The sequence below is a fragment of the Halichoerus grypus genome, chromosome 6 (genome assembly GCF_964656455.1).
Source record: "Halichoerus grypus chromosome 6, mHalGry1.hap1.1, whole genome shotgun sequence".
NCBI lineage: Eukaryota > Metazoa > Chordata > Mammalia > Carnivora > Phocidae > Halichoerus > Halichoerus grypus.
Window position 1 is genome coordinate 152544705 of NC_135717.1, and position 15290 is coordinate 152559994.

The following is a 15290-nucleotide window of genomic DNA, read 5'->3' on the forward strand; positions in this document are numbered from 1 at the left end:
AACGGCTGCCTGGGATCGAGCCCCACATCGGGCTCCCTGCTCAGTGGTGAGCCTGCTTCTCCCTCTCCCTCTGCCTGCCACTCCCCCTGCTTGTGCGCTCTCTCTCTTTCTCTGTCAAATGAATAAAATCTTAAAAAAAAAAATGCTAATAATAATAATACTTGCCACCCATTAAAAAAATTGTCACTACTGGTATAATAAAATGGTATATTGGTATAGTAACACTTTAAACTGGTTACAAAAAGGTTTTGAGGAGGGAGGTTTAGAATTGCTTTCCGTTGATTTGCTTACAAAGATTTTCATCTTCCACTAGCGGTGTTGGTTGAGAGAACCTTTATAGAAATAATGATATTTGAGGTATTTTTCCTGTTACCCCGTCAACCAATTTTTAGCAGGTATACGACTTTCTGCATATATCACCCAATTGATTTAAAAGTGAATCAATGAATATGCTTATTGATTGCCCCATTTCATAAAGGAGTTCAGGAATGACCCTCCTTTTGATATTCTGATATGTCTCTATATTTGGATCATGCATTTGTCTTGCTTTCCAATGAAAAATGTGGTGAACGCAGCAGGTCACCCCCCAATAACAGCCATTCTCTTTTTAGAATGTCTTTCTGTGCTTCAGAAGCTGGAAAACTCCAAACCACATGTTCCAGACACCCTTGCTGCAAATGTTCTGCACTTGAAATAGGTCTCACCAATTGCAAACATCAGAGTAAGATTTGCAGGTGCTGTTCTGATGTTGCTGGCAAATACAGCTGTGGAGACCTTGGGTTTTCCGCACTTGATCTGTCTGTTGAGAAGAGATGGGGATGTCAAGTCACTTGATCTGTCTGTTGAGAAGAGATGGGGATCGGCTTTCCCGACTGTGGTCAGTTAGGCGGTATTGTCTAGGGAGTCATTCTCGGATGCCCAGGCCTCTTCCAGCCTTTCTAATGATTGTGAATATCCCCAATTCCCCGTGACCAATCCTTTTCTTTCCAGAGTAGCTAGCTGGTTGCTGTAACTGAATAATTTACTGATGTATAATCTCTTTGTGGGCAGGAACTCTTGTGATATAAGATATAAACGACCCTGCATTTTAGTGGAGGGAAACGAATGACAGATAATTAAGTAAAAGTTTTAATAAGATGGTGTACGTGCTACAGATAAAAACAAAGTTGGAAAAGGGATGGGGAGTGCAGGAGATGAATGTTGCAATTTTAAATAGAGTGGTCATGGAAGGCTACGCTGATAAGGTGACTTTTGAGACCTGACCATCTATTATGTCAGTTGTGTGCAAGACTGTGGAGTTCCTGTGTTAAAATACTACTTTCCTTAGGTAACCCCCTAAGTGATGCTATTTTCCATCTCCAGGCCGCTTTATTGTTTACCCACAGCAAACATGGCGGAAAAGGCTTCAGTCCGACACTTGTCCCCGCCCCCCAATAATGATGGCTACAGCACTTCCTGTGTTTGCCCTTAAGAAAGATGGAGACAACACTTCCTGTTCACGGCTTTCGCCTTCAACAAAGATGGTGCTTATGGTACAGGTTCCCTAACAGTCTGGATTCCGGTTGCGGTTTCTTTCTTTCTTTCTTTTTTTTTTAATATACGTGTTTGCAGACGTAAGTAACAGGAAATCAGAAACCCCGTATCCATTTTTTCTCTAAGGCCCCGCACGGTGGAGTCTGTGGCCTGGGCCCTGCGTGGCTCTCCGCCCCCGCTAATTTGTTCGCAGCATTTCCGAGCCGGGCCCGGGTTGGGGTGGCGGTAGGGATGCCGGGGGCCGCTACCCCTTCAGTCCGCTCTGAGGATCATTCCCAGCACCCACTTTTTAGCTTGTCAGATTGCCCCGAAAATTCCTCCTAGTTCTTCCTGTTCGTAACACAACAGGACTTCAGCTGGCGAGGCAGGGAATAAAAAGTTCCAGGTGGGCGTTGGCAGCCAAAAGCGCACCCCCTCCCCCTCACCTGCCACCGCCCGGACTTCCCCGACTTCCCCGAGGGCTGCTCGAGGGAGTGGGGTCGGGTCGCCGGCCGCTTGTACTTTGTGTGGGTGCCTGGAAGCGCCATCTGCCGCCTCCGCCCCACTCCCGCCGCTTCTTTACCTTCATGGCCTCCGCACAAGCGCCCTCAAACTGGGGCAGTGGTCTTGAAAACAGGCCTTAAAATCGTGCGTGGCTACTGACCAGGACTGGCGTGTGGACATTTTTTCCTTGTAAAGAAAAAATAAATCCCCACTAAATGTCCCATACATGTGTGGTCCGGGCAGTGTTGTGATAGAGTTTCGGAATTCTTAGAGGGCAGGGGTGGAGTCTGTGACCATATATAAGGTTTATTGTAGAGGCACACACAATAAATATTTTTCTTGGAGGTGATGGTGTATAGGGCTTTTCTCTTAAGGGAAAAGAACCTTAACTTGGTGGTACCTACCGGTTTCTGGCGCCCACTCCCATTGCTATGCAGGTTCAGCAAATGCCCATGGTCAGAAGAGCACCTGCATGCTTACTGGCAGTTTCCCTGGTATTGGGGTGTATCTGATGAAGGCCATGTTAAAATAAAGGCACTGTTTCTTTTTAAGCATGTTAAAATGAAAAGCTGCTCTGTAATTTTCAAAGTTGCTTTTTAAGCAGGGTCCATGGCCCAGTTTTTTCCAAATCTCTTTATCAAGCAAGGAATGGAGCTAGGATTCCATTGTGTGGAAAGCAAAAATAGAAAAGATGAGGGCGCCTGGGTGGCTCAGTTGGTTAAGCCACTGCCTTCGGCTCAGGTCATGATCCTGGAGTCCCGGGATCGAGTCCCGCATCGGACTCCCTGCTCGGCGGGGAGTCTGCTTCTCCCTCTGACCCTCCCCCTTCTCATGCTCTCTCTCTATCTCATTCTCTCTCTCAAATAAATAAATAAAATCTTTAAAAAAAAAAAAAAAAATAGAAAAGATGATTCGTATTCAGGGTTGTTCATTATGTTCGGAAACATTGAAAATTACTTCGCTTTGGCTTAACAGCTGTGTACCAAACACCACGGCCTGGCACCCTGCTAAGGTTCCAAGTTGTACCTGACCTTAAGGAGCTTGCACCGCATGTAGGACACCGTCTTTAGGGGTTGGTGAGCTCCCTGTAATCTGAGCTACTATTTTGTCTTCTCCCAGGGAGGAATGGAGGCTAGAGACAAGCAAGTGCTTCGCTCCCTTCGCCTGGAGCTGGGTGCGGAGGTGCTGGTGGAGGGACTGGTTCTTCAGTATCTTTACCAGGAAGGGGTCCTGACAGAAAACCATGTTCAAGAAATCAAAGCTCAAGCCACAGGCCTCCGGAAAACAATGCTGCTGCTGGATATCCTACCTTCCAGAGGTCCTAAAGCATTTGATGCATTCCTAGATTCCTTGCAGGAATTTCCCTGGGTTAGGGAGAAGCTGGAGAAGGCAAGGGAAGAATCCATAACTGAGCTGCCTGCAGGTAGGCCTCAAAAAGATCACTGCAAACCAGGTGCAAAATTGTCGAAACTGTGTCCTTTGGATGTGAAGGTGGGGTTTTAGGCTGGGGGTGGGTAAGGAGTTTGGACTGAGGCACAGGGTGTTGGAGGCACAGGATGAGGAGGTGGAATTAGGAAGTGCAGGGAAGGAAGAATGAACTGTGATCGAGAGGGTGAGGAGGGAGGTCAGAGAATACATTTAGAAAATGCTTCCAGGGAAACTTGGCAAGTCACTTGGGAGGCATGTTCTCATCTGAGAGCCAGGTCGTATCTCAGCGCTTGGCATTGGGAGCCATTTGGAAAGTGCAGATGGGAAAGCAGGCTTTAGGCTTACTGATAACTGATTCGTGGGGTGCCAGAGCTGCTGGAAAAGGTCAGCTTCATGAAGGAGGAGACAGCCTCTAGGAAGGCACGCCTTGCACCTGTTCCCTAGCCTATCCTGCATGGCCAAAGGGGATTATTTCGAAAGCTGGTTAAGTAAGTTTTTAAAGGTTATTGATTTAAAGTCAGTCTTTTTTAGTTTGGCTTTGTTCAGACACCCAGAGCATTTACTGTTATAAGAATAGTAGTTTGGGGAGGGTCGCATTTTGATTTTAAAGAAAGTTGGAAGCTATGGAGAAGAGGAACAGTCCCAGTGCTACGAGCCTGGCTTGTAGCAGGAAGAAGATGTGATGTGAAACATTTTCCCTCTTAACAACTCCATGACTTTTACTGTTTTACAAAGCTGGAGGAGCAGAGAACTGAATTGCCTGAAAAAAAAAATCTATAAATAAAATAAAATAAATTAATTAAAAAAGAAAATAAAAAAATAAAAAATTGAAAGTTGACTTTGCAAATTTTGGAATAGTTTTTTTTTTTTTTAAGATTTTATTTATTTATTTGACAGAGAGAGACACAGCGAGAGAGGGAACACAAGCAGGGGGAGTGGGAGAGGGAGAAGCAGGCTTCCCGCGGAGCAGGGAGCCCGATGCGGGGCTCGATCCCAGGACCCTGGGACCTGAGCCGAAGGCAGACGCTTAACGACTGAGCCACCCAGGCGCCCCTCAAATTTTGGAATAGTTAGGAAATCAACATTCTCCGGAGATTTTGAAAGCAGTGATAGTTAGAACTCCTCCCAGACAGTGGTCCTCAGACTTTGTTGTTGCAGTTTTAAAAATACCAACAAAACTGGTTAAAAAACAAATGCCAGTAATAAAAGACCAATTTTATTATTTTTGCCCCATGGACCTCATATTTTGTTTTTGTTTTGGGGTTTTCTTTTTCATGGACCTCATATTTTGAATGATTTTTCAGACCACAGTTACTAACTGATCATGATGAATCCTTCTATTTTTATTAATGACGTATGTCTGAATATCTGCTCTGCGTGAGGTAACCACTGAACTTAGGAAAGCTTGGTTAAATCCCAGGGGAAAAAAGCAAACACATTTTCATTTTCTAGCATGGCCGAATTACAGGTAAATGTGTTTTAGGCTTTTTGAAATACTGAAAATAGCTGTCCTTTCCGGGCCCCAGGAATTTTCAAGTTCGAGTGTCCTTACAAAATTAAATACTTCAGGTGTGTGAACAAATCCAAACTAAAGTATCTAAGACATTTCTACCACTTTACTGAAAGCAGAATAAATAACATAGACCTGGGGACACATTAAGAGAAGTATTAGGGTATCCGGTGTCTTTTCCTCGTATTTGACTTAGAGATTCCTCTTGGCACCAGATAGTTGGAAACAAAACAAGCGAACCGAAACCCCGTTACTACCAAAATATTTCATTTAATTTTACAATCATTTTGGGTGATGTAACTCGTCCTGTTGTATGTTGTTCATAGAGGTGTGACCCCATTTTATTTTTTTCAGATTTATTTAGAGAACAAGAAAAAAATTATGATGTTTTTTACCAAATGGTGAAAGTTACACGGAAGTTGAGGGAAAACTAAAGTTTTTTAAAGTAAGCAGAATGAAACAGTATAATGTGAGAAAAAATTGAGTGTGTCTGCATGAAAAATATTAATTTGTTAGTTCTGTGGAAGTGTTCAAATGGAAGGATAGGTTGGCTACTGTACAAATTTTAAGTACTCTTGTTTTACTTTTTGTCCGAGTAACACGGCTATTGAAAAATGTTTTGAAGAGAGTTTGATTTACATATGTTTCTATATACCTTCTGCAATGATAATAACATAAACTTACTTCTAATTATTGAGTATTTTAAGTAAGATTATAAAATACAAGTAAGGTATGGAGAATAATGGTGCAGTGAACATCTGTCTCCCCATTACTCAGTTTTAAAAAAATGTATTACCATTGCCTTTGAGGACCCTGGGTGTTCCTTCCCAGGCCTACCTCAGCCCCAACCCCTACTTACTGGTAAATCCTGAATTTGAAGTTTATCATTCGCTTCTGCACTTTGTAATTTTCTCCCTCATAAAAATCACTTTTAAAATCCACTTATGGAAAATCTGCAATACCATAAGTTTTAGCAAGATATATAAAGATACAAATAAAAAATATAATGTGTGTGAGAGAATAGGGGATGGAGGAAATGATAGACTTAATTTAAATTAACTAATTAGTTAATTATTTGGGAAAGATATATTTTAACAGCCTTCTTTTATTTGGGACCTTAAACTTTCAATGTTTAATTAAGTTGATGGTGATATTTTAGTTCTAAAATTCATTGGGAGTTAATTAATTGAAAACCTAAGTTTTGGTTTTTTTTCTTTTTGAAAATCCTGGACTGTCAGAGTTGAGATGCCTTCAATTTAATATTTCTGTAAAAAATGCTGACGGACGCAGAGGTCTATTTCCCAGGACCCTGTGCTTCTCCATTGTTGTAAGAGTAATTTTAATAAGCTTTTAAAAAGACCATTTAAATTTTTATAAAGGCATTTTTGAATTTTGAGGAACTAAACTGTAGGAAGATGTGGTGCTTATATATTATGTGTATATGTTTTTTTTTTTTTTTTTAAAGATTTTATTTATTTATTTATTAGAGAGAGAGAATGAGAGACAGAGAGCATGAGAGGGAGGAGGGTCAGAGGGAGAAGCAGACTCCCTGCCGAGCAGGGAGCCCGATGCGGGACTCGATCCCGGGACTCCAGGATCATGACCTGAGCCGAAGGCAGTTGCTTAACCAACTGAGCCACCCAGGCGCCCTATTATGTGTATATGTTAACCTTGTCTGATCTTTTGCTCATTTTCATTGTCATTATTAATTAATTTGTGTAGATTTGGTGGTCTCCTCCTGGGATGTCTGAGAACCAATGGGCAGGAATGGCTTTCTCTTTGGCCAAAAGGCCGAAACATCTCCCAAGAATGAACTGATTTAATTTTATTAAAAAGTGTTCTTGTTTTGGGCTTATCAGAGAATCCTGGTTTCTTCTTTGCTTGTTTAATTTCTGTGTTTCACTTGTAAATTTTGATATTTGGTGATAGATCCTACTTAGTTGCTTTTTATTAGAGAAGAATCCAGTTGTATCTTAATCTTCTCTGGTCTCTTAAACTACTCCCAGCAAATCCCACAACATAGAAGAACACCTTAAACCTTTGGTTCTTTCAGAGCCTACCTAGCTGATGGGTCTTCCTATTTATGTTTAAAAAAAAAAAAGTCTAAGATGTTAATGCATAATTGATTTTGTGTTTTTCTCACCCTGTGAGGACTCTTATATTTTAGAAGAGAAATTCTGGCAATAAAATTACTTAATCCAGCTTGGCACTGCCGAAGGGACACTTCACAGTGTGTCCGTTGCTGGCCAAGGTCGCAGAGTAGACAGTAGATCAGCTGGCAATCGTCTGTGGGCTCCTGCCTGGTCTTTTAGGAGATGAGAACAGTGCTGAGTCTGGGTGTAGGCAGCGTGTGCCTACCTGCTTGGCTTTCTACTGCTCGTGGGCCCTGTCTGCTGACAGGCTCTCCCTAGTGCCTGAGCTAGTCTGGGTCTGGAAAAGAGGTTTATGGCAGCCCTGGTCCCACCAGCTGGTGGGACTTAGCCTAGGTCATGGTGGGAGTGACTCCTGGGCCCCAGGACTCCCTGTTCCACTGTGTTGGCCCTGTTTGTGGGACTGGGTCTCTGCTGTGATTCTCACTTACCAGTCAGCCTGGCAACTTTGCCTTTAATTCCAGTCTTACGTTAGGCTTGGGAGTTTTTTTCTCCCCCCTTCTCTGTAGGCTAGATTCTGGCCTTACGTCCTCTTAGCCACTGGCGAGGATGAAGGACAGATGTCTTGGAACACAGCTCAGTGCCTCGTGTGTTAGCATCAGATGCCTCAACACTCTCGCCTCCTGAGGCTGTTTGCTTCAACTTTGCCTGCGCTTGAGCCGGTCCTCACCACAGACCCTATGTCCTGACATTGGCTGCCCTCACTGGTGCGGGATGCAGGGCTGGTCTGTTTTCACTCTAGCCAAGAGCTGCAGGGCTCAGCCTGTTCCTCTCGAAGCTGGCCCTGTGTGACCATGCAGAGGCACATCAGCTCCTCTCTCAAGATTTACTCTGGCTCTCAGATGTATACTTGGATGCATCTAAAGTTATGAGCAATAATGGCAAAAACCTTAGGGATTGTAATAGGTTTACTGGAGAGATTTCTAGCCTGGGATTCTCCAATCATTTTGTCTCTCTAGGCACTTCTGCTGTGGCTGGGTAGAGTTCACTTTGTGGCATCCTGTGTACTCAAAAGGGAGTGGTGGGTCAGCATCCATGGTAGGACCCTTCCCTGTGGTAAGGGCAGAGTCTGCAGAGAGCCCCAGTGTGATTATCATACACGCAGCCTGAGGACCAACTAGATACCAGGCACTAGGAAATAAAGACATGTGAAAGACCTCTAGATCAATTGAGGGGATTCATTTATTCATTGAGGAAATATTGAGTATTGACATCAGGTACTAGGATGTTATGGGAAACAAAGCCCCAGCTCTTCTAGAACTCACCATATGCTGTAGTCTGATGGGGATAGACAGAAGCGATTGAGTGAATACTACCGCTATGAAGAAAAACAGTGTCTGGTGGTGAGGAAGGGCTTCGCACATCGTACAGGGTGGTCAGAGAAAGCCTCTCTGCCGTGAGGATGTGGAGCAGAGACCTGAATTCTGCAGCAGAGTGGGTACTTGGAAGAGGACCGTTTCAGATAGAGGGGACCACAGAGACACAGGCCCTCCGGTGGGAGCCCTCAGTGACAGTGTGGCTGGAGCCCAGGGCTGTCTGGGATAAGAACCTTCCTCACGGAGAGCTGAGTCACGCCGCACGTCAGCAAAGGCCCAGTCTCAACCATTCGTTGTTGTGCTTCCCAAATTGTGAGATGTGTGCACAGCCATGATCTTGGGTGGTTCTCAAAATGATTTTAGATGAAATGCAGATATGGGAGTGAATCACATGGTGAGAGAGTCATTTCCTTTTTCTTTCTGTTTCAATCCTGATGGCATCCAGGTGAGAGCCTCCCTTTGCTGTAGCATCTCTCTTGACACTTGCCAGTTTTTCTTTTTAACAAAGAGAAGAAGCTCCTTATGTCTCATGCCTTCGGTGGACAACAGTATTTAGCTGGAATTGAGTTAGTTGCCTTCTTTCCCTTGCATTAGTCTAATGGTTTCCTTCCATTTATGGCAAGTAAAACTGTTTTCTATTTATGAAGCTACTTTTAAAAAGACATTGCTTTTACTTAAGTAAAAATGAGCACATAAAGAAAAATACTAGGAAAATAATGGTATGAAGATGTGGCAAAAATTGTAAAGATGCATTTCATGCATTTTCCCATTTAGAAAGCCAGGAGTTTGGGGCAGGAGCTGTCCCCTGGTTGCATAGTTGGGGAAGGAAGCCTCCAGCTCTAGTTCAGATAGAAAATAGTGCCAAATTCAAGGTCCTTTATTGTTTTGCTCCTTCAGATTATGCATAGTGGCCGGGAATTGGTTAAATTTATTAGTAGAATTGCTGGAATGACTTAATTTTACGTTTTGTAAATTATAAACATGTTCGGAGTCAGCAGGATGGAGACATATTCTGGTATCCCAGAATTTTAGGCCGCGAGGGACTCACAGATCATCTAATTTTTCTGTGAAAAAGCTGAGGCCTATGGAGATTGAGTCAACTTGCCCATGATTACATAGTTAGTTGATGTAATTTATTGCTGAACTAGAATCCAGGCTTCCGAGTCTTGATTTAGGGTTTTTTCTGCTATGCAATCTTGACTTCCCACTGGGTTTGAAATGGAATTATATTTTGCTGTAGCATTAATAATTGAAATGAGCTTTTAAACAATTGTACTAATGCTTTTGTTTGTTTTAAGAGGAAAATTTTCAAGGGCTTTTAGAGGTATACTGGGATAAGATTTTGCTAAAATATTTTATTTTTATTAATGCTAATTTTAATCATTTAAAAGGAAATTTTTATAGTTTAGTACTGCATTTTATCAGAAGATTTCCCCCCCCCCCCACCGCTCCTGCAAGGTTGACATAAAGGAAGAGCAGAAGACTTTTATCGAGTATTTATGGGACTGATGAAATAATGCATCTGTTGGCAGCTAATTGTAGCTCTTTCTAGGAATAGCAAACCATGTGACAGTCCTCTCCCCAGCAGGGATGCCTCCATTTCACTTTAAAAAATGGATTTAATGTTCTTTTCTCTCAGAAATTCTCACTGTGCTTTTTTCTCCCTCCTGTGGATGTATGGGCCACTTGGCTACATCAATCACCCTATTGACTCTTGTGGTTCATTTCGCTTAGTCTTTCTCAACCCTGGCTTTAAAAAAACTACTGATCCCTAGACTTCGACGTAGGCCAGTTCATGCCAAAATCTGTGGAGGTGTGATTTGGGCAGTGGTATTAAGACACACACACACACACTTATAAACACACATACACACGCATGTGCACATGTGCAAGCACAGGAACATGCATGAACGCCTCATGAAGTTATTTTAAAGTGCAGCCAGGGTTGAGAACCTTGAAATCTGACTAGCTGAGTAGGCGCGTGGCTCCTTTGTCACTTGTTGCTCCCCAAGTATGAGCTTCCCAAAGTTATGTATTTGCTTGAAGAGTTGTTCTTGTTTTCTGGTGAGGTGAAGTGGAAAGGTGGTAGGAATGGATACAGAAAGATATGTAGTTTTGTTTTGATTCCGTAATCATAAGTGTTTTTAATTTTTTGAGTTTCTTGAATGTTATTGCTCAAGAATGTCCCAGAATCCCGGACCCCACACAGGTGTGATTTGCTACCAGTACTAAAATCCATTAGAGCTCTGTGGGGATACACGGGTTTGATGTACACAGAACAACATTGACTGGAGTGTTTTGAGTTAGCAGATAAATTTGGATTTGGGGGAATTATTTTCATTGCCTATTCACATTGTTAGGTAATTACAAACCATCCGCAATACTTTGTGCTCTGTAGATCAAGTTGTCCAAATGGAGACAGAACCTGCCAGTGGAGAATGAGTTGGATGCTGGCCCTCAGATGCAAAGTGAGCTGAAGATGGCTTAAGGATGGATGAGAGGAGAAAAGAGACAAAGTTGGGAAGACTGGGAATGGCTTAGCCAATAAAATAACTATCATAATATTTATTGGCGGCTTTACTTTGTGCCAGGTACTGGTCCAGGTCCTTTTCATTTATTAATTCACTTAATCGTGGCACTAACTCAGTGAGACAGGTGGTCTTATTACTGTTACTGCACAGATGAGAAAATGGAGGCACAGAGATGTTCAGTCACTTGTTCAGGTCACTCATTCAACCCAGTAGAGCCAAATTTGGAATCCAGGTCCTTCAAAGCCCGCTAATTCATAGCCTATGAAAACACATTTTCAAGATGTGCTTTTCTCTCCCTCCTACTTCTGACAAGTGGCTGCTCCGGAATCCATCATTTACCAGCTCCCAGTCATCTTCCCTCCCCTACTCTAGTCACTCCCAGACATGCAGCCCCAAAGGCTTCTCTGTCTTTCTCTTTCCTGCCTATTGTCAGAAGACTAAGTCATGATCGGGCTCTCTGCCCGGCGGGAAGCCTGCTTCTCCCTCTCACACTCCCCCTGCTTGTGTTCCCTCTCTTGCTGTCTCTCTCTCTGTCAAATAAAAAAAAAAAAAAGAAGAAGACTAAGTCATGGTTGGTATCTCTCTCCCCCATCTTTTTTTTTTTTTTTTTTTTTAATTCTTTTTTGGGTGGCAAGGTCTAATGTGAGGCCATATGGGGTCAAGGAACAGAGCCCTTGGGTTGCTCCTATCCCAACTTGCTACCTTGAGAGTAGAAAAAGACGAAATCTTCTTGACTGTGATTAGGAGATAGTGCATTGGCTCTCCTGGTACTGGAATCAGGTTCCACTTTGGTAGCTCTTATTAAATCTTGCTATCAAAAGCTGAAAGCCATCAGTTCTAATAACCAGCTCTTCTGGTGGCACAACCTCAAGAGTTTAACCATACGCTTAGCAAGGTAGCTTTCTCTTTTTATGGGTGTAGTTCAAACTTGTAGGCTGTTGTTATAGCTAGCTGCAGGAATGTTTGCCTTTGCTTAATTTTAATAGGCAGCTGTGTTTATACTTGTTCCTCAGTTTGAACGGCAAGGAGTATATGTATATGATTCTTTGGAGGACTTTTTCCCCAGAGGAAAAAAAGGGTACATTGTATTTTTCCAAACACTAAATTTTAATTGAGAAGGAAATGTGACCTCTAAAAGAAGTTTAGTCCTAGGCTTTATTTTTGTTAATGTTATAAAAGAAATCTTAACTCCTTGTAAGAAGTGCCAAGTTGACAATTCCTGGAAATGTTCATGTTCTATTTATGCTCAGCACCATAGCAGAGAGGGTGGTGACGCTGTTACCAAAATAATACTGCTGAGATGTAGTAAGTGGCAAAGGAGAGCTTTGTGGTTTCATAACCTAAATATAAGACTTTTAAAGCATCCCTCAATCCCACCATTCGTGTATAAGGTGTATGGGTGCTGAGTGGTAATGACCAAGTGGTTATGGAGATTTGCAGAGCCAGCAGAGCACATCAGCTGGGACCTGCCCTGTTGTTAGAACTGTAGAAGGTTAGAGGTGGAAGGGACCTCAGAGACCCCCCACTGTACAGGTGAGGAAACTCAAAGATGTCAGTCAGTCTAACAGCGTGTATGTGGGCTCTTCGGTTCAAGCAGTAGACTTCTTGCTAACATAAGCAAAAATAGGAATTTCTCTAATGTATACTGGGTTGTTCACAACCTTGAAGGAATTGCTAAAATGTCAGGGCTCAGTAAGGCAGGAATGAAGCAACGCTGGGGGTCTCTGGCCATTGATGACCATCTCCAGCTGAGTTCCTCCACTGTGCCTTCTCTCAAGATTCAGCGTCTGACTGGCCTAGGTTGAGTCATGAGCCCTTCCTTTAGGACACCAGAGTCACCTGAGTGGGGAAGGGACAGATCTAAAAGGAAGAGGTGAAAGCTGATTAAGAGATGGCCGCTATACTATATCATACCCATTCTTTTTATATTGAACAGGTTCCACACTTGTGGGCCTGGAAAAAAATGATAGCCCTTTAAGGACGGAGAATGTTCCACATCTTCTTACAGCAAGGCCCAGGTCAAAGGCCAGAGGTGGTAGGAAAGTTAGAGGAGAGCAGTTTTTAGAGCAAGATAGGTCTTCTGAAACCTTTCCAAAATCAGAAGATATTGGGGAGAAAACCAGATTGAGAATACTGCAGTCAAGAAGTGGTTAGAAAGAGAATTTGGGTTGGGTTCTGGCCTCAGGGCTTTACGTACATAAACTCACTTTATCCTCATAGAACTCTGAGGTCGATACTATTACTGTCATTTGCATTTTACAAATGAAGGTATTAGACGAACTGTCCCACGTCACATGACTTGGTAGTAGCAGAGTTGAGATTTGAACGCCAACAATCTGGTCCTCCAGTCTGTGCTATTAACTGAGAGGCTCTTCTGTGTCCTTAATACCAGTGCTTGGTTCTGATGGGTGTCACATGTCTCAGAGCACCTGACCTGGGCTCGCCACAGCTTCTGTATTTGCTGACCCTTTCTTCCCTTGCATCTCACATGTGGCCAACATTTTCATTGTCTTTTTAAAAATAGTTTACCAAGTGGAAGGTTAAAAAAACACCGAAGAAGATAAAAAATATTTTCTAGAGAAATGTGATTAGGCAAAATGAAGATTCTGAATGAGATTGACGTGGCAGTCTATGGCCATACCACCCTGAACGCGCCCGATCTCGTCTGATCTCGGAAGCTAAGCAGGGTCGGGCCTGGTTAGTACTTGGATGGGAGATTGACGTGGCAGTTTTTGTTTGTCGAGTCTTTATTTCTTCCCTTTCAATTTCTTTTTATTCTGAATCAGCCCTTTGATGGTGCTGTGGGCAATTGTCCTTTTTCGGGCCCCTCGTATTTGAGCCCTTTTATTCCTTCATGTGCCAGTCAGGATCCATTCAGGAGACAAAAACCACACAGTAATGTGAACAAGGAAAATTTAATATAAAGAATTATTATTAACTAGTAAAAGGTTCATTATGGTTAACTACTGAAGTGGTGAAGAGGTCTACTTTTTCTAGGGCTGAAGGAGAGAGAGTGCAGGGTGAAGGCACTAAGAGCTTGCAAGAGGCTCCTCCCGCCCCCAAGACTGAGTTTCAGTCCTCTTTGGAGATGAAGTGACTGCTGGTGGCCAGTGACCTTGCCAGAGGGTACAGGCTGGAGCTGGTCTGTAGGAACAGCCCACTGGGTTGAGAATCTTGGTAGAGCATGTGGGTGGACCAGAGTTGGTCCTTAGCAGTCTGCTGAGCGGCAGGGAAATTCCCTGGAGAGTAAGCACCTTTGGGTTTCCCACATGCCACTGGCAGTACACTTTAGAGGGGATAAAGCATCCGGAACCCAGTGATAAGCCCCTTCCTCTGCTCTAGCCTTTCAGTGTCCTTCCAGTGCCCTCTTTTGATGAAAACGAACACTGCACCATCTGGCAAAGGAGAAATGTTCACAGGGGCCAGCCCCAGTGTCACAAAGCAGGGCAGAGAGGGTGAATGTAGAGCTCAGAGGTAATACGTCGCTAATCGGTACACCTCATCTATAAAAGGATGGCAGTATGTAATTCCCAAAGTAGTTCTGAGAACCTGTTTCATTCATTCATTTATTTAGCCAACATTTATTGACTGTCCACCATTGCTGGCTATTCTGCCAAAGCTGTGAGAATTATGGTTGGCATTGTCTATTCTTGTTTGTTTATGTGTCTGTCTCTGAAAATAGACTGTGACCATGTCTAAGGCGGAATCTGCTTTTGCCTCTGTACGTGCAGCACCTAGCTAGCATGGTGCTAGACACCGATTAGTCCTCGCAGGCTTATGGAGGGAGTGAAGGCAGGACTGTGAAGATGAACGTAAAGGTGGACTCATACCCTCAAGGAGTTTAAGTTATAATTGGGGAAAGGTAGAGGCAAACAAAATATAATATGATATTCTAGTTATCTGTTGCTGTGTAACAAGCTACTCCAAAACTTAGTGGCTTAAAAATAACAGTCATTTATTTTTACATGAATGCGCAGTTTGGGCAGGGCTCTGAAGGGGGCAGCTCATTTCTGCTCTACCTGGTGTGGGTCGGAGTGGCTTAACTGGGGCTGGAGGAGCCACTTCCCAGATGTGTCACTCATATTTCTGGTAAATTGGTGCTGCTCGTTGGTTCCTCTCCACATAGGCCTTTCTGCAGGTGGCTGGGGTTTCCTTACAGTATGGTGGCTGAGTTTCAAGACGCAGGAAGTAGAAGCTGCCAGTTTCTTAAGGCCTGGGCCCAGACACTGGTGCAGTGTTAACTCTCACTGTATTCTTTGGTGAAGCTGTCCCAGAGCCCAGATTTGAAGAGACGTAGAGACCTCACATTTACTTGGGAAGTATGTCAAATTATCTTGGG

At 43.3% G+C, this 15290-nt stretch overlaps 1 protein-coding gene across 2 annotated transcripts in view; it reads left to right on the plus strand.

Moving 5' to 3' along the window:
• Positions 1–1476: 1476 nt before the first annotated feature.
• The window catches only part of CRADD (CARD and death domain containing adaptor protein), a 184398-nt gene continuing 170584 nt past the window's right edge, over positions 1477–15290 (plus strand). Inside the window, exons 1-2 of one of the 2 annotated variants that reach the window (XM_078076412.1) lie at positions 1477–1613; positions 3136–3439. In XM_078076412.1, coding sequence (XP_077932538.1) covers positions 3142–3439 — 298 coding nt within the window. In that variant the 5' untranslated portion in view covers positions 1477–1613; positions 3136–3141. The remainder of the gene's footprint in view (positions 1614–3135; positions 3440–15290) is intronic. The other variant, XM_078076411.1, reaches the window with a different exon arrangement.